This window comes from Molothrus aeneus, chromosome 2 (genome assembly GCF_037042795.1).
Source record: "Molothrus aeneus isolate 106 chromosome 2, BPBGC_Maene_1.0, whole genome shotgun sequence".
Classification (NCBI taxonomy): Eukaryota; Metazoa; Chordata; class Aves; order Passeriformes; family Icteridae; genus Molothrus; species Molothrus aeneus.
The window spans coordinates 18023240-18046992 of NC_089647.1; the positions used below are offsets into that span (position 1 = coordinate 18023240).

The window sequence follows — 23753 nt, forward strand, 5'->3', positions numbered from 1 at the left end:
AACAAAAACTCTTTGTTATTATGCACAACCATTATTAATGGATTACACTTTCAATCCACTTTGTCACATAAATAGAAAATCTATGGTTTGATAGGATTAAACATTTAACAATGTATTATTATTGTTATTGCTTTTCAAAAACAGTTATTTTCTACAGATTTTTTTGTACTAGTGTTTTAACTTCTTCAAAATAAATATTTATTTTGGACTTTAAAGCCAGGCAGTTGCTGCTTTTCCAGCAGATCAGTGCCTCACTCATGCTCCCATTAACTTCAATAGGAAGAGGAGCATGGCCCAAGAAAATAATCTGTAGGAAAAAAAAAATCTATGTTCTATCAACCTAATAGACATTAAAAGAATTAATTATAAAGTCTCAGAACTGAGGATAGCTAAAATGACATTGCATATAAAGATATCTTTAATAATTATCTTAACAATTTCTAATCACATTTAAAATCCTGTAAAGTTATCAAAACACTTAAGCAATCTGAGCTTGAGATGTTTTCTATTTACTCAGAATTCAAAGAGCTCCTTTCATGCGAAAGGTAGAAACAGCTTTGAAGATAAATGACAAAGGAGTGAGGGAAACCCTAAACAAATCATACTTCTGATTAAAGTATTATGTCCTTAATGTAATCTCTCACATTTCTCATATTCCTTACAGACCTTAGGCAACACTTTCAGAGCAAAACAGTCCTCAAATAAATTTTCACAGTACTATCTTAAGCATAAATTGAAAAATTACTCTATATGTTTTCCCTGCCTGAAATGTATAGTTCTATAGCTTGCCTTTTAGTCTCTACACCATGCCATTGAAAATTATTTACAATATTCAGAAAGACTTCCTTATCCCTTCTCCCAGTGAGAGAGAACATATACTACTCATTATGTTGATGCAAATGAGGCAGCAGTTAATCATCTGCTTTGAAAACAAGGTACTTGGGCATTATTTAATTCCCTAAACCAGCAAACCATGTGTTTGCATTTATACAAATTGATCTCACTATTGCCATGTTGGAAAAAAAAAAAGCAAACAGGTACTAAACCCAGAGTGAATTCTGGCCTATAAGCCTTTTCTTATGTTTATTTACGCTCAGACCATTTCTAGAGTTGGCCTCTTCTGCCTTTTTTTGCCAGCCACAATTTTACACACTTCAACAAGCTTGCCCATATCAATGCAGGAGAGAGGATTAGGTCCTTAATTTGTAATGGAGCCCAAGTTGTTGCAAAATCAGCACATACTATTAAAAGCTCTAGAAATTAAAAAAAAAAAAAAAAACAAAAAAAAACCAAAACCAAAGTAGGAAGTTATAAAAGATTAAACTGTCTTAGATGGTCATCTCAGTGCAATTCTATTGAGAATCTCTCTCAAGATTTTGAGGAGGTCTCCAGGTTTGACAGCAAGAGAAATATGAAATTTCCCTACTAATGATTACCCTACAACTTCTAAACATGCAAGAGAAAAAAAAACCAACAAACCAACCAAACACTGAATGGGAAACACTAATTTGTTTTTACAGGAAAACAAGAAGATTATTGATCTTAAAAGTAGTATTTTTTTAATCTGTTTAGTAATACACCCATAAAGAGAAATCTGCTGAGAAAACAAAGGACGACAGAGCTCTGCTGAGCAGTAAGCCTGGAAAGTAAAGTATTTTTAAAACTGATTGCATGGCGTGCTGTACACAATATGAAAGATAATGATAATAATGTGGAAGAACAGAAGGACTTTTTGAAGTGAAGACAACACTTTAGACTTAAAGTTTTAAAAGCCAAATATTCCTTACCCCTCTTTACAAAAAACAAGCATGATATGCAAAAAAGTATACAGGCTGTGTTTTTCTACACGTATTCTGCATCACTGTAATGTTTAAGTATTTTTAGTTGTTAGACTTCAAGAAAATTGTTTTGAGAATAGCACAACAGACTGGCTAAGTTTGTCTTTCATTTTCCGGAGTTTTGGGGAAGTTCCCGTCCAAGAATTCAAATAATCACATGGTGAAGTTAGATAGAGCACTTGACACTTCGGATTTCACTACTAGAAAGTCCCTCTGGAAAGACCAAACTACGTGCATCATTCATATTTCAGATTTTGGACATCAGGTTTACTCCACATGACTGCGTGGGCTACACGTTGATCATGCAGAACTGTTAGCTGAGAAACTTGCTGTGCGGCTCCAGCGTGCTTATTTCCCTCTCAGTGAAACAGCACTGCTTACTCAGACCGAAACAGGAGGAGAATAGAGCACTGTGCATGAAAGCGCTGCTTCTGGATTACGTTACTTTGATGAGGAATCTTTTTCACCTTTAGGGCAGCCGACTTCCACAAGTGACGAAAGATCGCTCTTCACCCTGCAGTGCATTTCTTCATGCAACCACAGTGTTGTGAGCTTCTCTCCTGTTATCCAATCCTCTGCTATGTCCATTAAATCAGATTAAGCTGATTGTTATTATCTTTGCTTTTTAATTTTTTTCCCTTTTGTTCCTTATTTTGGCTCAGAGGAGGAACAGTCACGTTTCTATACACCCAACAGAACGAGCATTCTCATTATTATTTCATTATTTTCTAGCTTTAGATTTGCAATACTCGTAACCAACACGCATCCTGAACACAGTACCAGAAAACAGCCCATGCACCGAGCAGAAGGGACGCAGGAGTAGGGGAATGGGGGATCGGCTTGTCCCGCATGCCTGCCAGCCGCGGCCCCCTCGCCTGCACAGCGCCGCCCCGGAGGCAGCGGCACATCCCAGGACTGGGGGCCCGCAGGTCCCGGGCGCCCGGGGCGGCTGCAGCGGGCGGGGCGGCGGCGGGGCTGCCCGCAGGGCTCCCCCCGCCTGCGCGCCGCGCTCCGGGCGGGGCGGGGGCTCGGGGGCCGGGCCAGCCTCGCCGCCGCCACCGCCCGGCTCCGCCTCTCCCGCCGCAGCGCTCAGTCCTGGAGCGCCGCTCGGCTGCCAGAAGGGAGCCGCCACCTGCTCCGGTGCGGAGTGGTTCCTCGCTGCGCGCCGAGAGGGAGAGCAGCCGCCCCGCCGCCCGCGCCCGGGAAGTTACCGCTGCTCCCGCCGCCGGGAGAGAGCCGCCGCTGCTTCTTCCCGGCCTCGACGAGGGAGAAGTCGCTGCCGCGCTCCGGTGCGAGAGGGAAGAGCCCCCGCGGGCGCGCCGCCCCGCTCCGCCGCCGCCTCCCGGTCCCGCCGCGGGCAGGCGGGATGATGGAGCCCCCCGCCGCCGCCGCCTGCGCCTCCTGCCGCCGCTGCCCGCTGCCGCCCCTGCTCTGCCTCCTGCTCGCCGCTCTCTGCCTGCCCCCAGGTGAGCGCCCGCCCGCGGGAAGCGGTGGCCACGGCCGCGCCGTCCCGGCCGCGCCTAACTTGGTGGAGGGGAGGCCGGGGCGCAGGTGGCGGTGCCCGCCCGCCGCTCCCGGAGCGCCCCAGCACCTACCGCGGGCTCCCTGCTCGCCGGGGGCCGCTCCCGGCCGGTGGTGCCCGCCGCACCCCGCTGCGCTTCTGGAGGAGAGCGGTCCTCTCCTACCCTCCGAGGGTGCGCCGGCGGATGCCGTCTCTCCTGCGGGAAGGGCAGGAGCTGCCCCAGCGGTGAGGGGGATCGAGACGCGCTGGTCTCATCTTTCCCCGTGGGAAGCGGCGGTGGGGTCTCTCCAAGGCGTTGTCAGCGGCCGCCGGGCAGCGCTGCCCCCGCGGGAGCGGCAGCCGAGCCCCGGTGCGGTGCTGCTTTCACTTCCAGGCTGAGCGGCACGTCTGTGCAGCGAGCCGCCTGCAACTTCGGCGCTTCAGCCGCTTCTGCCCTCCGCGCCTTCAGTGCCGCCCGGGGCCGTGCCGGCACAACGCGGGACCGGCGGCCTCCCGCCGCTTTCCGCTGCCGCTGGGAGCCGGAAGCGCGGCGGGCACTCGCCGGCAGCCGGGCGCGGCGGGGGCAGCCCCGCTGTCGGTGCTCCCGGCTCGGGCAGCCCCTGGGGCAGCGCTGCGTGCCTGAGGCTGCTCCGGCTGATCGGGATCGCGTGGGTAACTTCGCTTCCCCGCTCCGCCCGTAAAACCGCTCCTGAAGAGAGGCGCTGGGGAAGTAGGAAGGCGCAGAGAGTGCTAAATATCCTAATTGTTCTGGGAATATTTTGGCTATGAGGTGTTTGTAGGCTTTGTTTTGTAAATATTGAGCGTGAAAGTGAAGTCTGAGGGAAAAGCTGTGAAGTGAGGAGTTCTGTATTCAGCGCGGGGACCGTCTCATTATTCTTGTAGAAAGAGCGTCAGCCTGTGGTAAAATTTTGTATTGCTTTAAGAAATGGCTTTGCGTCTGTGTGCCTTTGCAACAACGGAGGGTTTGCAGAAGTGTTGGAGCTGCTGGTGGTTTTTCATTCCTGGCTTCTGCCTGGTTGTTACGTGCTCTCCAGTTAACCATTTACGGCCAGTATGGTTTTGGCGAAAGAGAAGAGCAGACCTTTTTCACTTGTGTTTTACAAGCTCCAAGTGGAAAACTGAAAACTAGCTACAACAGTAAAGCAAGCCTGCTGAATCTGTAATTTCAAATAGAATAGTAAAAAAGCTTCAGACAGAATCAACAGCAATATTGGAACCGTAAGCCGTGTGTCAGGCTGTGCTGCTTGGCTTTTGCTTTGGCAAACACAGGGTATAATCACTGTTGGACATAATAAATACCAGTCCTGGTGGCAGAGCTTACAAAGAATACTGGTTGCTGTGATGCAGAGAAAGTCTTGAGGAAAGATAGTTCATTTTAGGAAATCTTGAAGGCATGTGGATTATCAGAGGGATAAGCACCTCAGCTTCTAAGAAGCAAGACTTTGCCTCTGTGGAGAGATTTAGCCGAGTAGATACAAAACGATCTTGGTGATTGTGTGTCTGTCTACATTTTCCATTTGAAGAAAATGTGAAACCATAAAATATTTTATCTCAAAGGTTGTGTTGATGGAGCTCTATAAAAAAAATGTCACTTGACTACCTACGATCTTAATAGGCTGTCAGCAAAACCATTTAACTTGTTCTTTCTGCTCTTCATTCCTTCCTTGCCCCGTCAAGGAGAAGCTCAGACTAACTGTAAGGAAATGTGTGTGGGGAGAAACCAACCCCACCTCAGCTTACAAACTTTCCCTGCAGTACTGGAAATGCCTGGAAAGCCCAGTAGTAGATTTAAGCCTCTACTTCTCTGTTTATTCTGAGGAATATGAAAGATTAAAAGATACTTACATGCAAAAATAGCTATGGAAAGGTCTTGATATTGCTGTAGTTTTACTGGTTCTTCCCCCTTGCTAACTCATCTATTTTAGATGATAGCTAGTTTTTTTAACAAATTATTAATGTATTACTCCATCATGGTGCTCGGCTTTTGGGAGTTCCATTTGAGCTTGGGATATGGAAAGCAGTAGATGAGGTATTAAAAGCATATGAGAAAACTTGGTTTTGTTTCTTCACAGAATAAAATGCTTAGGAAGATACCCATCTTAAAAAGAGAGAGGGGGTCCAAGTACACATTTGGCACTAAGAGACTGACTCTAGGTCAGAATAAGTGAGAAAATGGATTATAATCTCAAACATCTCTAGAGGAATGGCTGTATGTGAAAAGAAAATAAACTTTTAATCAGGAGCTAATTATGACCTTTCCCCCTCCCCCTGCTTTTTGGTGGATTACAACAACGAAGCTCTTAGTCTCTCCTTTTATTACTAGGCTTGTTACATATTGCCAATATTGCCTAAGCCTAGTGAGACTGAAACATGTCATTTTATTCATGACGCTCATTGTGTTCTCACTTCTGACTGCGTTTTTTCCCTGCTATATCTGGTGTGACTTTGAGCAAAGGAAACTGGATTTCTGTATTAAGATCTGGAGTTCACATGGGTTCTGAAGCTGAAGTCAGAAAACATCTGCACCACGTGTATATGCCTCAGTGTGCCATGTATTTGTGGCCTAACATACAGGTAACCAGACTCAGTCCTAAGTGAGTTTTAATTGTTAGATTGATTGCTTTGGGAAGCATTTGATATATTTAGGGGTTTGGTTTTTTTGATGTGAAAATCTTCCAACATAAACTATTTTTCTTGTGCTCTCCCCTCTACTGTTGGGTTTGTAGCACTGAGAAGGCAGAGGGCAACAACAGAAATCATCCAGGTCTGTAAATACTTGAAATTTCAGCCAGGTGATTTTTATAGAAGAAAATATATGTTGTTATGTTCATGAAATAACTATATCTGTCACAAGTCATATTTAATTTCAGGATATTTTATTTTCACTCTCCAACCTCTGTAAGAGTAATCCCCTTTCTTGCAATACCATCCATTCTCCTTCCTGAAAGTAGCCTGGGTTGTTAAAATTATTTATCCTGGGTTTATATATTATCTTCTTTGTAGTAGAATTCATTTGTTGACTTATTGCCAGCAGAAATTTTTGGGGAACAGAATCTCTAAATATTTATGCAAGATGATACATAAAGGGGAAAATAAAATAGGATAAGTGTTTTACATAATGCAAATTACATCTGTATGATTAGGCTAAAACTCTATTTTCTTGCAAGTATCTTACTTAAGCCATGGGCTTTATAGTCTTAAGAGGTAAAAGTGCTCACTGCAGATTTCCATGGTATCATACCTGATTCCATAGGAGATCCCTCTAAGCCATATGAAAACAAGCATTTCTGTAGCAGCAATAGCTTTAATATATTGGCTGCTCATACGTGACCATCATGGGCTTTTTTAGGTTCCTACCAGAGGACTTTCTGGAGAGTATTTTTTGGTCCAAGTAGTTTTGGACTTCTTGGGTGAAACAAGAGCAGGTTGCTAGTAGAAAACTGATTACAGTGGAGCCCCTCCTCTCTGTATGCACTTTGAGCCTAGTAACCCTGGGGAGACTGAATGGGCTTATTTTCTAGGAGCTCTAATTTGTAATTGGATCTCCTTACACTACATTATCAATATTCAGTCTTCCCTTCTTGTGATCTGTACTCTATGACCATAACATGATGATCACAAATAAGCTGGCTCCAGGTCTGATCTCCAGTGGTTATTCCATTGCTGTTTCACATATGGGAGTTTTGTGGCTTTTTAATACTACCATGCTGATTGTTGAAACTGTTTCTCCACATCTCTAATAGTATGGTGTCGTAGTATGGTCTTGGTTAGTTCTGCCAGCTCTGATAGGAGGCTAGACTTTATATATTGATTTTTACCATGTCTAAAACCTTGTAATTCTTCAGGCTTTGTCTTCAGTGCTACTCAGGGTTCCTCTTAGTTGGCTGGTGTGCAGCTTTTTCCTCTGGTAATACAGTCATTTTTTATTGAAAAGTGTGTAAACTGCAAGGCCACGTTTGTAAGAGAATTGAAGACCTGTTGCAATATTCTGATTTCTCTCAAGTTCCTCTGTATTCAAGAAAAATAGTTATGCTTCCATTCACTGATGCTCAAATGAGAGACTCTTAAGGAACTGTAAATGCTGTGGGTGATAATTAGAAATTACTTAAGCAGAACGTGATTTTTCCAGGAAAACCTGAATATTAACAACTCCCCTTAATATTAAATGGTTGAGTGTTATCTTCCCAGAAGACAAGGTTTTGACCTACATGTTCTTTATCTCGGTATATTTTCTTTAATGGGAACAGGATGTATATTAAAGGAGGCTGTACGTTTCTGCCATTAATACACTAGAAAATGAATCTCATCATTTAGAGAGGAGATTGCAATGCACCTTGTATTCTGACAATCCACTGCTGGCAGTGATCAGATCAAGTTTCTTCCTTTTTTTTTCTTCTCTGCTTTTGTTTCCTTTGTCTTTCCCAGTGTGTTTTATTGAGGATGGCTTGAATCACAATCATTCCTACACCAGTGGATGTTAATCTACTGCTCCACAATGTTGGCTCTTTTGAGGAATTTCTGCCTCGCTTAAGATCAAATTGCTTTTTTTATCATGGATATAGGTCTCCAGAAAGGCAAATAAATATTTGCTTGTTAAAACAGTGCTGCTTCTTCTGAACTAGTATTTTTATTGTTGATAATAAATATGCTTCTTTTGGGAGTTAAAAAATGGGAGAAATTGATAAAAGAGTGTAGAGAAAAAGAGCACCTGCAGGGTATGATTTTTAGAGGTTATCAGGGGTTAGAACAGTTCTGTAACATTTGGGTAGAAAGCATTCAAAGTGCTTTCAACAGCAGTGGAAATACTAAGCCATTCCCTTGATAAGAAGTAAAAAGTGAAGTTGGTGATTTAATAAGTGTTTCAGCAGTCTGTATATCCATATATTTTGTTTAGGGGGTACTCTGTGTACAGTTAACCCCTGTTGTGAAGAAAAACTTCAGAAGCTCAACCTGAGCTTGTGTGCTGTGTTTTGTGCTGTGATAGCGCCATCTGTAGTATGCCCTGGCATCGTTAATCGTGGCCATTGGGCACGGCAGTTTGGGACCTGATGGAAAACTCTCAAACAGCAGCCAAGGATAGCAGAAGTCCCCAGGGCTGGTGCCCTGGCAGGCAGTGACACTTTGGCATGTGTCATGGGCTCTGCGTGGTGGCTTTCCCCTTCCCTTAGCTGTCTCTTGCATACAGTGTACATGATGGGTCCCAGCTGTCCAGGCTGGCAGGTTTTAGGTTTTTATTAGAACATTGATTCTGACCACAGTTGGCATCTTTAAAGCTTTGAAGAGATATTGGCAGCTAATTCAATAGAGGGAGCTCTGCTACCTTACTGTTAGAAGCAGCGTGTCTCAGCTTTTCCCAGACCTCTGGCTTCAGCCAGAAAGTTATATTAAAAGTCTTTGTTTCTCCACAGTGTTTTGTCATGCTAGGCTTTGTTACTGAAAGCATCTAACTTTCATCATAGGCTTCCTGTTGCATGAAGGGGAAGGAAGGCCAAATCTAAATCACATACGAGGCAAACCCCAAAAGATGACTCAATTAGAGATAGTTCTCTTTTGCTACAAGGCTTTTGGTGTTTCAGATGGATACACTACAGAATCAGGTTTTTAAGTGACACTTTCCTGTCGAGGGAAGCAGCTGGTGAGAATCATGGAGAAGCCCAAAAAGAATCAGAGTAAATAGAGGGTATTTCCATGGATCAAATGGGCCAAGAGTGGTGTGGCATGAAATAGGCTACAAACAGGATAAGGAAATGATTGTACCAGACTTAGTGCTGGGAGGAGAGAAAGTTAGAACTTCCAGTAAAATGTTAGGTAGGGCATTTGTTTAAAAATGTCTGTTTTTTTCAGTAAGTTCTTCCAGGATTTTTTTTATTTTAAGGAAAAGTGGAATATGTATGCCATTCTGTAAACGTGGTCATTGTTCAAGAAGCCAGCTTAGGTGTGTGCTTTTAACCCCTTCCATGTCTCTAACACAGAAAAGCATACATTCAGAAAGTTGATAACTGCTCTGTAAACTTAGGACTTTATATTTTTCTTTAATACTTCCATTTTTTAAATAATATTTCTGATCAGATGGTTTTGAAACTAATAATCAAGTCTCAATAAAGAACAGAACTTCTAAAAAAATACTCTTTGGGTCACCTTCAAGTAAGCTTGTAATGAACTCAGCATTATTCTTCAATCAGATGAATCCCAGACAAATGCCTGTTATCATTTTGTATGCTGCAGAAGTTGCATTTTTTTAATCAATTTTTTTCCAATTTAACTAAAGAAAATATCCATAGATATTGAAGAACAAAATACATGTAGTTTGTATGCAGCTGGATTTAAGTGTGGCACTTTATAGAAAACTGACTTATTTCACGGTTTTGTTGGTTTGGCTTTTTAATGTGAAGTTTTGATGGGGTGGGTTCTGGATTTGTTTGGGTTTTTTTTTTTGCTTGTTATTTTTAGAAAATGTAAGCATTTAGTTTTTGAGAACTCACTGTTGAGCTGAGTGAATTTTTCATGCTGACCAGGAAGAATTCCTAAGGCTCCTGTTTTAGAGGGTTGGCACAGTTTATCTCTGGGGTGGAATGGTAAGTGTTCACTTAATCGTCTGTAACTGGATTCCTTACAGAGAATACATGGGTTGAAATACACTTAAAAATGGGCAATTGAAGGCAACTCTGAGATCTCAAAATTATTTGTGAGATGCTGTTTCTTTTAATTGCAGCTTCTGAATGATTTTTCAGTTGATGAGATAGCTGGAGTTTTAATCTATGCATTTATCAGTTTCACCATGTAATTTTATTTCATGAAACGTACAAAGCAGTATGTGTTTAGCAAAGTGGACTCTGTGACTCATTCAGATAAAATCTGGATGGTGAAAGGTTTGTTTATTCTTGTTGTTCTGGAGAGTAGAGATGAATTCAGTGGCCTTTACCTACAAAACCACACATGGAGCAGGGAAAGGACAAATGGAATATTCAGGCAGGATTTGGGAAACTGCAGTGTAGCCATGTAACTTCAGAAGAGAGAAGAATGCTGAATCAATTTCTTCATTCTTGATACAGCACATCATGCTTGCATATGGAGAGGATGATAGGGCATGTATTATATTAAAATCCACACAGGGACATCCCAGTATGCGATTTGCTTTCTAAAACTGGGGAAAGTGGAAATTTCTGACACTTGACAGCAAAGTAGTGCCCTGACAACTGGTGATATAAATCCAGAAAACATTTGCATCTTACACTTGACAGCTTTAAAGGTTAGCGAGGGGATAATTTTTCCAAACATAATTCATGACTGAGATTTTTGTCAAGAATTTTTAATATTACTCTTCAGTTTTCAAACTGCTGCACAACTTGCTGCTAACCTTGAACTCAGCCTACACACAGAAGCAATAAGAAAATCAGTGTTATGAGTGTCCCAGCAGCTTCCAGTTTGAATGAATTATGTTTCTTACTGTTGTTTTTCTGCAAGAACTTAGTAATGCAGAGTTTCACTGTTAGTAATTCTAGTAATTGCAGCTAATAATGGAGTCCTGTCGTTTGAAACAGCCACCAATGTATGAGTAAATACTGACAGCTGCTTTGCATTGCATGAATTTGTATTTTGCACTTTTTTCCCCAATATTTTTTGTTTTGTTAAATATTTAAGACTTTCAGAAAATGGTTTGCTCCAGTAGTTTAGCTCTTGACATGGTTTCTGTAACAGGACTTTTGGAAGGATGACTGTCCGTGGTTCTGCTTGACCTTGCACATCATGCTGCTGTTGAATGATGCAACGTGTTCTGTTTCAGCTTTGAAGTTTAAGTCCTTTACCTTCAAGATTTAACCCCAGTTAATGTGAGGTGCCCCACAGCAGCAAATTCCAAAGTGTCTATATGAATCTTGGAGTGTGCTTTCTGGAAGCTCACCTGCAGACTTGGTAAGGATCAGGTTTCTGGCATTTTGTCCAGACTCCCTTGTGTCTGTGGGTCATTTTTTGTCACTTTAAGTACCCTGGGATGTTAAATCCAAAACTTCTGCACAGCTTCTGGGGGCAGCAGGGGGAGTAGTCTAAAACTTTGAGATAGTGGGAAATAAGTGATATGTTGCAAAGGTGACTACTGTGGATATAGAGGGAGGTTAACCATTCCTTGGTAGATTCACAGAATATTTTGGCATCTTCTGTGCATCCTAACGTAATGTATTGCCTGCTCCGTAAGAAAGTTCTTTCCTTATCTTGAAAGAGCTTTAAGCCCTGGGTATCTGCAGCCAGAAGGAAGGCAAACTTTCTGGTCTATGTGTAAAACTGTTGGTGTATCAGAGGGGCTAAAGAGATGCTTTGTGTCTGTCTGAGAGCCAAAGGGATAGGAGCAGGGAAATGAGAATTGTAGTTTTTTTGGAGGTCTTGTGGGAACGTAGCTGAGTATTGGAGCATGCTGGCAATTTTAGGCTCTGCAGAGCCTGCTGGCTTTATCATCCTGCCAAGGGGGCCTTGGAGGGCTGCTGCAGCCACCAGGGCAGCACAGCTCAGTGTGGGGAGCTTGGGAGTTCCTCTTGGACAGCATGGAGCTCAGGAGCCAGCTGGCAAGAACTCCCTGTAGTGGTTGTCACTTTTAGGTCTGTGGTGGCTGTTTCATTTCTGCTATGTAAGAGGGGAAAGATCTCTATTCCTCTCACACATGAGAAATTCCCATCTTTTGCTGGTGGCATGCTTACTACTCTGACCTGCTGCAGAGATGTATCTGCTTACTTTAGAAACACTTTTCTTCTGCTCTGAATGGTGCATGAAGCCCTCTGTGGGTCACTTTTTCATCATTATGTCCATCTGCAAGTACAGCAGTGATAAGGAAAGATGGGCTTCAGCACACCCAGTATGCTCACAATCTTTGGCTGTCTTTCCATTGCATCAGTGGCACAGGGCATAGAGGAATGAATAACACAGTGTGTTTCTGTAGTGAATGCTGAATGGCTGAGTGTGAGCTGCCAGCAGCTTTGTCCAGAAAGAAGTGGGTGTTGGGAGGAGCGATGTTTGCCTCCAGAGGAGGAGGAGAGGCAGGTGAATAATTTCTAGCTGGAATGCTCAGTCCAGTTTTTTTTAAAGGTGGGAGTAGTTTTGAAGACTGATGTCGATGGCTCAGTCCAAGGGGTTGTTAATTTTTCTGGACAGAAGTAATACATTCAAACTGTTTCTCAAAATTATTTATTCTTATAGTTTATGGTTACTCCTGAAGGCCACATATGAGCTTCACACTGGAAGATTTGTGTATGTAAAGGGCTAAAAACTTAGCCCTCTTGGTATGGTACGATGCCTTGTTTTAGGTGTGGATTCTAACTCACAAAAGTAACATCCACAGATTGCTTTTACTTGTGTTTCAACTGATTTCTGGTGTTCCTGTGAGGTGTCATCATCCGTAACCAGCAGCAATTGTTCTGGAAGGCTTTTCATCGAAGTGTGAGAGAGCAGAGCGCTGAGCGTGTGGGGACCTTGACTCCTTTTGAGGAGGCTCTCTTCATGCAATAGAGAATTCATGCTTTTTTTTTTTTTGGACATACTGTACAGTACAGATTTATTTTTTTTTCATAACCAGACAAGGAATTTGGTGGTTCACAGACTGCAAGTTCTGTGACAGCATGATAAACGCTACATAAAACTTGAGGGACCTTGTTATTTAAAAATAGAAATTTAAAAGGGACTATTTCAATGAAAACCTTTATTTTTTTGTTAAAACGTTTCATGATGTTTGAAAGGGGTTTTTTTTTTAGCTGGCTTTTAAGTCACTTCTAGTTATGCTTTTTGCATTTTCTTTTCCTTCTTTAGAGCTGAGCTGTTACTCTGTCATTAGGGAGGGATAGCTACTACAAAACCAAAAGTTTTATTAGGGCTTAATTCCAGGTGTGAGGTTATGACCTAAATCTTCCATCTGCTAAGCTCTGCAGTTTTTCATTATCTTCCTCAACAGCAACTTGAAAGTTAAAAAAAAAAAAAAGACCAGAGTTTCTTGAATTCCTTGTGATCAGGGAACAATGAGGACTGGATGTGGATTCAGGTTTGGATGGGAGTTTTTTGAGGGTTTTTTTTTTGGTTGGTTGTTCTGTTGTGTTGGGGTTGTTTTGTTTTGTTTTTGTTTTGTTTTTTAAATCTAATTTAATGGAAGAGGAAATTGATGAGTATTCTCTGAAAAAAGTGGCATTATATGCCAGGCTTTTCAAACAGGGATAGTTGTAGAAGCTGTTGTAAACTGGGACTGACAGTGGCTTAGGAGAGCCACTTTCCCCTTGGACATGTCAGCACTCTTGGATTCTTAAGTCAGAGTGGAAGCACTACAGTGTGCATTTCATCTGAAAGGATTTGAGTGATCTCTGGTAATTTAGTGGTGAAAAAATTATTTATGTTTCTTATGGTATTTACTTGAACTATATTTCAAACATAATGGACACTTTACGGCCTTTGGCTGCTTGGTAACGCTGTGGTTGCTACTGCAAGGCTGGGTAATTTTGTATGGTCTACTTCTGCAATGGATGCACATCATTGGTAATTTCTATTGCCAACAAGCTGTTGGTGAGTCTAGAATGCTTAATCTTGTACAAATTATATTTGCAGATATAGCAGGTGAATTGCATGTTGAAGAGCTCTCCCAGTGTCAGGGTGGCTGAACTCTGCCATGCAAGGCTTGGAACAGGGAGATTGTCTTGCGATCAGGTCTGGAATAGCACAGGTCCAGGTCAGAAAGCTCAAGGAGGTCTCTATTTGCATCAGGAGTAGCAATTCCTGTGAGGCACTGTTTCCCTCTGTTGCAGGGAGGGACTAGGCTGAGTGGTTTGTGACTCTGGAGGGAGCCTGACGGTGTCAGCCTGTACCACCAGCTACTGCTGCAGCTGAGGAGCATCCATGATTTAGCCTTGGATTGAACCCTTGTGTGGCTTCAACTATGCCTTCTAGGTGCTGTATTTTGTATATTGCCACATATAATCTCATCTACTGATGACATATGAGTGGAGGTTCAAACTTTTGTATAGCAAGTTGGAAGCTAAAGCTGTTCTTTACTGCCATTTTATTTTTAGGGGAGTCTGAACCTGACTTCTCTAAATCATAGGAAAGGGAAAAAGATGCAAAGATTACTTAAGTTACTAACACCAATTTTTATTCTTTTGGCAGCTGAAATTTAAGAGAAAAGATCTGAATTTCTTGTTTAAAGAAACAAAAGAACATAATAGAGGTGTTTTGGATTTATAAATACCACTTGAACATCAAAAAAAATGTTTGAGAACATTTCAGGCTGAGAAATAGAAAATACTTTTTTTTGCTAGGATATTGTTTGCTTAACTTCACTATGTCATTGACATAGTATGCCTCTATGTTTTGTAGGCTTTGGAGAGTGAAGGCTTTGGAGGTGAGAACAATTAAAGCTGGAGTATCCAAGATTGCAACAGCAGCACTTTGGATCTTTGACAGGATGTATTAATGTGCATACTTAAAAGTTCACTTTTCTGCTGCTGTTCTGTAAGCAAATATTTATGACTGGAGAGAGAAGTTTGCTGTCAGTAGTGGGCCAAAGACACAGATCAGCATTTCTGCAGAGTGGCAGAGCCAAATTAAAGGCAAAGAACTTATTTCCAACATGTTCAACCAGGTATATCCCTAAAGCCTGTGAAAAATATTATGGCAAAATCATGGTAAGAGGTCTGCCGCAGAGACTGGGAAGGATACAGTGTCATTTGGGAAGCTGGGACAGAAGGGACAGACAGCTGGGGACAGGAGGAGCTGTAGCTGGTGTGTGTGGGGCTAGTGTGTCATGTGGGTGGGGTTTTGGAGCATGGTTGGCTGAGTCTGAGGGGAGCCCAGCTTTTGGTTTTGGCTTGGCACAGTCCCAGCTGCTGCAGAGACAGTGGGAAGGGTGTTGGTGGGGGAGAGCCTGGGGTGGGAGAGCAGGCAGGACGTGTCAGGGGGAAGGAAGCAGAGGGCCCTGGCACAGCCAACGTGTGCTGCCTCTTCCCCTTGCGTGGGTGGGGGAGGAAGCCCTCTGCACAGAAATGACCCACTGCAGATGGATTTGGGCTTGCGAGTGAAACAAGTTGTGACAGGAGAGCAGAAAGCATTCTGGAAAGTGGTGGGGTTGAGGAGAGCCCCTGAGCAGAGTATTTTGAGAGAGAGGAGCAGGGGGGAACCCAATTTCAAGATAGGCAGTGCCTGGCCTCCCCTGTCTGTATCTCCACGTGCTCCCCTGGGTTTGACAGTCACAGCCTTTCCTTTCACCTGCAGTAATTCAGCAGGACGTCCCTCTTGGTAGAGATCGTGTTGCTGCCACGTCACCCTGTTGTTCCTCTTTTGTCAGCCACATGGTTCAGCGTTATTTCCTGTCTCAGGAAGCCTTCCCACAGGGGCTTGGCAAAGATGACACATTCCTGCACTGCGCACACGGGCCTGTGCTCACAGGGCAACCACCTGGACTAACTCACCCTTTCTAGACAGCCTCCCTCCTCCATCTAGGGGCAGGATGGATAAACTGAAAAGATCTTCATACTGACAGGGTTTTTGAGCAGAGGAAAAAACCCTGAATGTTTTCTTCTAGTCATTGTAAGAGACTTGGTGCATGACATAATGTGCCAGAGAAAGGGTGTCATGTGCTGAGCATAATCACTGACAGACCTAAATGTCTGTGTCTGTCCTGTTGGGCCATCAGATGTTCTGTGGAGTGACTCTCACCTTACACTGGGGGCATTCGAGATGGTCAAGAAATTTTCACTCCTGGAAGGAAGCAGCCTTACAGTGCATTGTTACCAGTTCTGAAGAAATGTAACATTAGTTGTTTAATAAGGATATTGTATTAAATACAGATGTATGACCCACTGCTACTGAAATTGCAAGATAGCCACTTTTCTGGTCTAAGCCTGTTCATGCTGTATCTGGACTGAGGTGGGGAGAAGCAGCTTGTGGTAGTTGACAGGTGCTGTAAGCCTATAACAATAGCTTTGCTTGGTCACCAAATACAGAAATTAGGCTAAAACAATGGTTTTGGGTCATGATCCGGCACAGGTTTGAACACGCAGGTTTGAAATTATTTGAGTATTTAATTAGATTCTTAAGGACCTGATTTTTAGAATAGAAATATCAGGGCCCATGCAGAGGGGGCATGGGAGGATACAATAAACCCAAAGTGATGGTGTAGAGGCTGTTAAGGTGCTGGATACTGTCTGTGAGTCACAGTGTCTTTCTGCTCCTTGCAGACCATGTTGAGCTATCATGACTTGCAGAGAAATAGTTCAGGTAGGGAATTGGTCTAGTTCAGTCTTCCCAAGTCTGATGTAAGTTCACCTCTTTGACTGACTTTTTAAAGCCTTCGTTTTTAAATTGCACACACATGGTTTTCCCATCTATAAAATGAATATATAAGAATGGATAAATTTTTTTTGTGCCTGTCAGCAGGGAATAGGCAGCTTACTAAGCTTTCTTGAGTGTAATTTTAAATGGAGAAAATGCTTCTATATAAACTGAGATTATCTCATCACAATATTTTTATGATAGTTAATTAAAATGTGAGAAAATCCTTTAGAGCAGATTTGCAGTTTTGTGACTTTTATGAGACTTAACATGAGAGATCTATTTTTATAGTTATGCCTTCTTATTAGTTTTGGGATTAGGATATGTTTAAATGCATGGCTATCGAATCCTGTGATGATTACTTGTTTATTTTGCAGTGTAGACTAATTCAGTTATGGTCCCATTCATGTGTTGGTTTTGTCCCACTTTTCAACAAGATGTTGTAGTGCTTTATTGTTATTGCTATTTAAAATAAACTCCCAGAGTAGTTTTAATTTCAGCTTGTATTTTTTTCAATATTAAGTTTCAGTGAAGCATATTTTATTAGATTGTTGTGAATAATGATCATTTAGGATGTTCCAGATCCTGGACATCCATTTTCTTTATGCTGGAAAATTGTAAAATGTGAGTGAAGGAAGGATCACTGTGACTAGCTGTAAGAGATTTAAATACTTAAAAAGTTGTCAAGACATAAATAAAATCCTGTAAAATCTTGGTTCTCAGTGCATACAGCTGTGATAGGAAGCAAGACCTATAGAAAATTTACTGAGATAATGTGGGAGTTATTGAAGACCAGCATGTGCTCTGTTCCCTTTGCAGTGGTCAGGCATGTCAGTGGATGACTGATCTCTAGGCATGGGGCTTTTTACTTGAACTTGTGCTCAGTCTAAAGAAAGAATGGGCTTAAACAAGTATTTTTTTTGTCTTTCTTTTACTATGCCTACGATAGCATGACACCGTGACTCTTAATCACAGGCTCATCTGTGGTCTCAAATAACACCTAGGAGCTCTCTGCAGAATTTCTGGAACCATTCAGTCAGAAGTGAACGTGATGAGGATTCAAAGTCCTTTGCCTTGACCTATTTGTGTGAGTGACCATGGGGAGAGCCTTGTGCTCTAGGCCAGCAGGTGATTATGCAGAGGGGTAAAGAACGCTGCTCTTTTCTCCCTGTGGGTCATTAAACACAAGCTTTAGGAGTTTTGGGACAATCTAGAGACAAAACACATCAGATAAGTATTAGGTAGAGTTCTCAGGGCTAGCTGTCCAACAGACTTTGCTCAAAGAATATAATGCATATTTCCCCAGTGCTTCTACACCAGCCCAGGTGTGAGCATAGATGTGCTACATGAGCAGACTGCACTGTCAAAAGCGAAGCAAGGGAGAGGAGGAAGGGAGAATTGTTATGCTGCCAGGAATACACATGCTGATGAGAGCTATGTTTATATTAGCAAACTATTCTGATGCAGCTAATTAATCAGAATTTGTCTACCAAACTGTGCCTTGGAGATACAGAAACACAGGGTTATGAGATTTGCCAGATTTCTGTGACAGATCTTCTTGGGAGACTTGTGGAACAATAACTAATGATTGCTTCTGACTCCTAGATTTCCTCCCAGAAAAGTAGTAACTTAAGATAACCTTGCATCTCATTTTGTCTCAGGCCATTTACCCAGTAATAACACTAAATACACTGAAGTAGTCCACATCATTTTTTTATGGCAATTTTAGTTCAGTCTTTATTCATAGAGGGGAAAGTAGGCAATGAGACAAACTGTTAAATAAAATCCCAGTGTTTCACATACAGTCTTTCATACCAGTGCAATTGGTTGCATACTGAAAGGGAGAATCAATTATATAGCTGCTGCTTATCAGAAGTTAGCAAATAGTAAATGCAGTTTCATTTTTATAATCAATTACCTAGCCCTGAAACTTGTTAGCAAAGGTTAGGAGCTGTAATAATTTTCATTGAATGCCTACGCATTATCTCAATGTGTTTCTACATGCTGCGTTTTAGGGAGATGAGGGAGAAATGTTTCTTTCCCGAAGTCTTTTAAAGTGGCTTCCAAAAGATGAGGGTCAAGCCCTTCAATTTCTAAGCTCAATTTACATTCATCCCACAACAAAGATGATGGTGTGCATTTTCTCATTAGTCAAAGGCCTTTTTTTTCACTTGTAAGCATAGGTTACTTTACTTTCAGCTTTGTGAGTTTAAAGAACACTTGCATCCCTGCGTGGTTAGTTCAGCCACATCATTGTTCAGAATTTACAGATAAGTGGGAGGGTAACAAAGGATAAATTTCCTTTTTTTCGTGATTTTATTTTCCTCCAATGTTCTCAACAAGGATCTGAAATTCTTTGTGTGGAGAAGTTATTTGCTGCTGGTGACAGGCTGTGAGTGCATTATGCCATAAAATTGTCAGTCTTTAAGAACAGTGTTTGCTGTTTATATGCAACCTTTCATGTTCTTATTTTTGAGGTACCTCCTTTATTTTTGTACAAATGTTCTATAATTGGTGTTTGATTATTGACTCTTCTATGATGGTATTTCTGAAAGCTCATGCAGGCTTTGATTCTGTTTTTTTTGCTGGATGGCAGCATATCCTTTCAGAGTTGCATACCTCTGCATAGCTTACTTCACTGAAATCTTTTTTAAAAATCTTTTGTCCAATATAATCCCTGTTTTTTTTTTCTTTTTCTTTTTTTTTTTTTTAAGTTCCTAGTATCTGAAACTGCAGTTATCCAAAATCGTTGGATCAAGTTGCTCCCCTAGCCAGATTATTTGATTTATTTGTACTTCTTGGTTATTTTACTCAAGATAAAATTAATTTTGATGAAACTGTGTGACAGTGTTCACAGGGGTTTTCAGGATGAGGGAAGAGATGAGGATCTGAGTCCATATTTCAGAAGGCTTGATTTATTATTTTATGATATATATATACATTACATTATAACTATACTAAAAGAATAGAAGGAAAGGTTTCCTTTCAGAAGGCTAGCTAAGAATAGAATGGAATGAAAAAAAGGCAGCTCTCTCCGACTCTGTCTGAGATAGCTCGGCCTTGATTGGCCATTAATTATAAACATCCAAGATGGGCCAATCAAAAATCCACCTGTTGCATTCCACAGCAGCAGATAACCATTCTGTACATTTTGTTTCTGAGGCCTCAGCTTCTCAGACGGGAAAAAATCCTAAGAAAGGATTTTTAGTGAAAAGATGTCTGTGACAAAATTGGGTGTCTTGTATTTTTTCTTTATTTCTCCATGAGCATGGTAAAATCTCCTGATATTGCTAAGTGTTACCAGTTGAGTTTTTCCTCATTTTTAAGTTAAGAAAAAACATTCTTGGTCTGTGTTAATTTTATGGTTATTTAACACAACAATTTGTTATTTCTTGTTCAAGGCTAGCTTACGTAGACCAGTTAGTTTCTGAATCATAATGTATCACAGGCATCCTCTTTTTTTCAAAGAGCATTTAATTGGCATTAGTCAGACTCTCATTAAATGCATTTTCTGTTTCAGTATTATCTTTTTGTTAATTGACTTAGTGTTCTGACTGCACCTCTGTTTTTAAAAGTGATACAAAACATTTGAATCTCTGGCAATGTCCAGTCATTTTAAGTTTGTAGAATTTTCTTTTCTTCTTCCCAGGATCTCACTGAGAAACTCAACTGCCAGCTGCAAGTTGAAGCAGCAGTGAAAATGAAAGAAATTCTTAGGTACACTTGATAGTTTTATTTAACTCAGAAGTCTTTATTTAACTAGAAGCAATGCTAAGAATAGCAACCTCCTCTGGCCTGATTGGCACGATTCTCTGTCAAGCCTTTATGTGTGTTTAGTGGGGCTATTTTTCTGTTGTCCAAGATCATGCATCTTCTCAAGTTGCCCCAAATTCTGCACAAATTAGGGAATCCAGATCACACAGATGGTTTAACCAGCTCTTTCATGAGCAGGGGGTTGATTGCAGGGTAGGTGTCTTTTGGCAGTGTTTTTCTGGGGTGCTAAGTGTGCCTGGGGCTGTGCAAAGATCCTGGAATGAGCACAGCACTCTGGTGTGGAAGGATGTAGCTGTGGTGATGTGCTAGGAGCTGATTTATGGTGGTGTTGCTCCGTTGCATTGTCAGCAAGGCAGTTTTCCTTCTAGTTTTGTTGCTACCTTGTGGAACATCAGTTCAGAGGTACCTGTGCCATGCAAAAGGGGTTAGAGAACAGCAAGACACTTTCTCAAAGTCTTGTGTGGACAGGAGAGGGATGTAAGAGTGAGCTCTGCCCTTTGCAGAGATGAGAGGAGGGTGTTTGAGTGAAACTGTGGTTTGTTGCCATCACCAGCTCATCCTGGCCGGGTGGGATTGTCCCTCTATCAAATGCTGATGCTGCACCTGAGGCAGTGCTGCTGCAGGGTGCCTGGGGGAGCAGTGGCTGCCTGGCTGGCTTCTGGCCAGGAATGCTCAGTGGAACTCATTCCTGTCATCATCTAAAATGGAAAAATGAAAGAATTTAAGTAGCCTGAGAAGGACTCTGTTACTGCATGAAAGGAGAAATTGGATGGAGATGGAAAAGAAATCGGATGGAGTGAAAGGTAAAGGAAAAGGAGAGGGAATGAGGGCTGTTGTGGAATTTATTTTTTTTTTTTTGTAAATTAAAAAAACAAAACAAAAACAAAACACCCTCCCCCCAAACAACAACAACAAAAAACCCCCACAACCCTCTTACTAACATGAAATAATAAAGCCTAGGAATGGTTTCTTTGGTTTTTATTTTATATTTTGCACAGCTTATAAAAATGATATAGCTGTACTTCATTTATGTCTATCAATAATTGAGTCTGTAATTAAGGCTTTTATTACCAATAAACCCTTTTGATTCTGTGTGTAGTGAATATTATTAAAGCCCATTTTTCATTATAAATTTCTCGTGTTGTTCAGTTATTAAATGGGTATTTTTTAATTTTAAAATAAGGACATAAAGCATTTAGTTGGCAATTCTTTTATTTTCTTTTTTTTTGTCTCATTACGAAAGCATAGAATTATTTTCTTTTTCAAACTTTAATGTGGGCCTTGGGCAGGGTTGACTGAATGTGTTTTAAATTCTCTATTACTACATTCCAGTTCTTTGTTTTGCTTTAGTTCTCAAAAGCTGTTTGAGTTCAAATGCAAGGAAAATAAACTGTAGCAGAGGTTTTCATAAGCTGGTGCCTGCAGATTAACATGTACTTCTACACATGCCTTTTTTTCTTTGTGCTCTGTGTCCAGTTATTGCACTGTAGAAACATCCTACAGAAGGAATTGATAGTGGTGTGAGTGGATCACTGTATTCTCATAAAATGTGACTGATTTCCTTAAAATAAGGAAATATAGATACCACTTGATTATTTGATGTTACTGCCAGCATTTTAATATTGGAAATAGAAGTTAGATAATGTTTTGAATTGAAACTTGATGAAGGAGAGCATACTGTGCTGTACAGCAGTGGTTTCTGCACCAGCATGGGCTGTTTCTCAACATCCTGAACATTTTTCCTTCTGCCAAGTGACTTGTTTCTGAAGCTGGAGCTACTGCTTTGAAAATACTTGTCTTTACAGCAGATCTGTACTTCAGCCTTTTTGCTCTTTTCCACAGTTTGAGGAAACTGGTGCCTGTTTTTTTCATTTTCCTCTCTTCCTTTTCTCCTGTCCCAGTCCCTGACAGTCTTGGCTGTTTTATTCCCACTTCAGTACAGCTCTCATATTCCCTTGCCTCATCAGCCAGGGTAATGAAGAAGCACACCAGACTACTCTCAGGATGCAGTTTCCAGCTAATTGTATGCTCTTGAATTGTCCTCTTAAGAGAATTACTTCCAAGATGGACTATATGTGCCTTTGTAGCTGGTTTCAAAAACACCTTTGGGTGTTGAAGCACTAAGGCAGCTGTCCAGTACCTTCTCTGGCTTTAATTCATTTACATGCTTTGAAAGTGGAGCATCCTGATTACACCTCATCACTTGGAAGGTCTTCCAATCAAGTTGTCTGTATGAATAGAACAGAAATTTTTTTCCCTCAGATTCTTATTTGACTAATGCTGAAGTCTCTCGTGTCCCTTTGGCAGTTGCTGTAAAATGTCAGGAAGTGAAGAAGAACAGTGATTTCAGCAAGTAATGTACTATTCTTTCAAAACTCCTTTGATGTCAAATTGCAGGGCTTGTTTAGTGTAGCAATGGTGTCCTTAGTGGAAGCTAGCTGATGCGTAGCTTCTGTCAACTGAAATCAAATCACCTATCCTGCTGAGGTTTTGCTTGCTTTGCCTTAATTTCTTTTGCTCATCTTAGAAAGCATTTAAATTTTTTCAGCAGTGTGAATTTTCAAGGTGAAATAACTCATACATACGGGTTGGTTAAGTTTCACCATTGCAAATAGCCAGATTTCTTTGTTTTTACTATTATTAAATGTGCTAAATAGACAGGGAAGACCCTGATTATTCCTAATGCTGACAAACTAGTTCTGTGCTGTTACAAGGTGGCAGTTCTGCCGGAGATCCCTGTGGCCCAATATCCACTGTGTGTGAATGTAACTTCTTTATTAAAACATTAAACTTGTGAAGTTCTGTCCTGGTGTATTTTAAACACAAAATTACTTTAAACTATACATTTTTGCTCTCTTCTAGTCTGGCATGAAATCTCCCCTCTAGGATTTTTAGTGCTTAGAGCAGAAAGCAGAGTAGCCTATCTGCTCTAATACATGCAAGAACATGTCTTGGTGGCTGTGAAAGCTTGCTGTGTTGGTGTAAGATTGATTGCTGTACTTCACTTCTGAGTTCCTGTTTTAGTTTTGCCCTTCAGAAGTTTTACTTGGATAGTTTGTAAGTGCCAATATTGTGCATTAAGTAGGTGTGTTAGATAGTCTTAGGTGCCATGTTCTTTATTGATGTTTGCAAGTTGCACTAAATATTGTTGGGGAAAAAATATAAAGCTATGCACAAGAGACCTTTATGAGTCATTGTGTGATTTCAGAAGGTTTATGCTTAGCTTAATGCACACTTTAATTCTCCAGAAAGCACCCGAGCGAAAGACACAATGCAACAAACTAAATCTCTTTCTCCTCTCCTCTTCAAATTTCATCTGTCACAGCACT

General features: G+C 41.3%; 1 protein-coding gene across 2 annotated transcripts in view; it reads left to right on the forward strand.

Annotated features, from left to right (window-relative positions):
- Positions 1–2975: 2975 nt before the first annotated feature.
- Positions 2976–23753, forward strand: part of ALCAM (activated leukocyte cell adhesion molecule) — a 116662-nt gene continuing 95884 nt past the window's right edge. The window contains exon 1 of one of the 2 annotated variants that reach the window (XM_066572018.1): positions 2976–3304. In XM_066572018.1, the coding sequence (XP_066428115.1) occupies positions 3205–3304 (100 nt within the window). In that variant the 5' untranslated portion in view covers positions 2976–3204. The remainder of the gene's footprint in view (positions 3305–23753) is intronic. The other variant, XM_066572019.1, reaches the window with a different exon arrangement.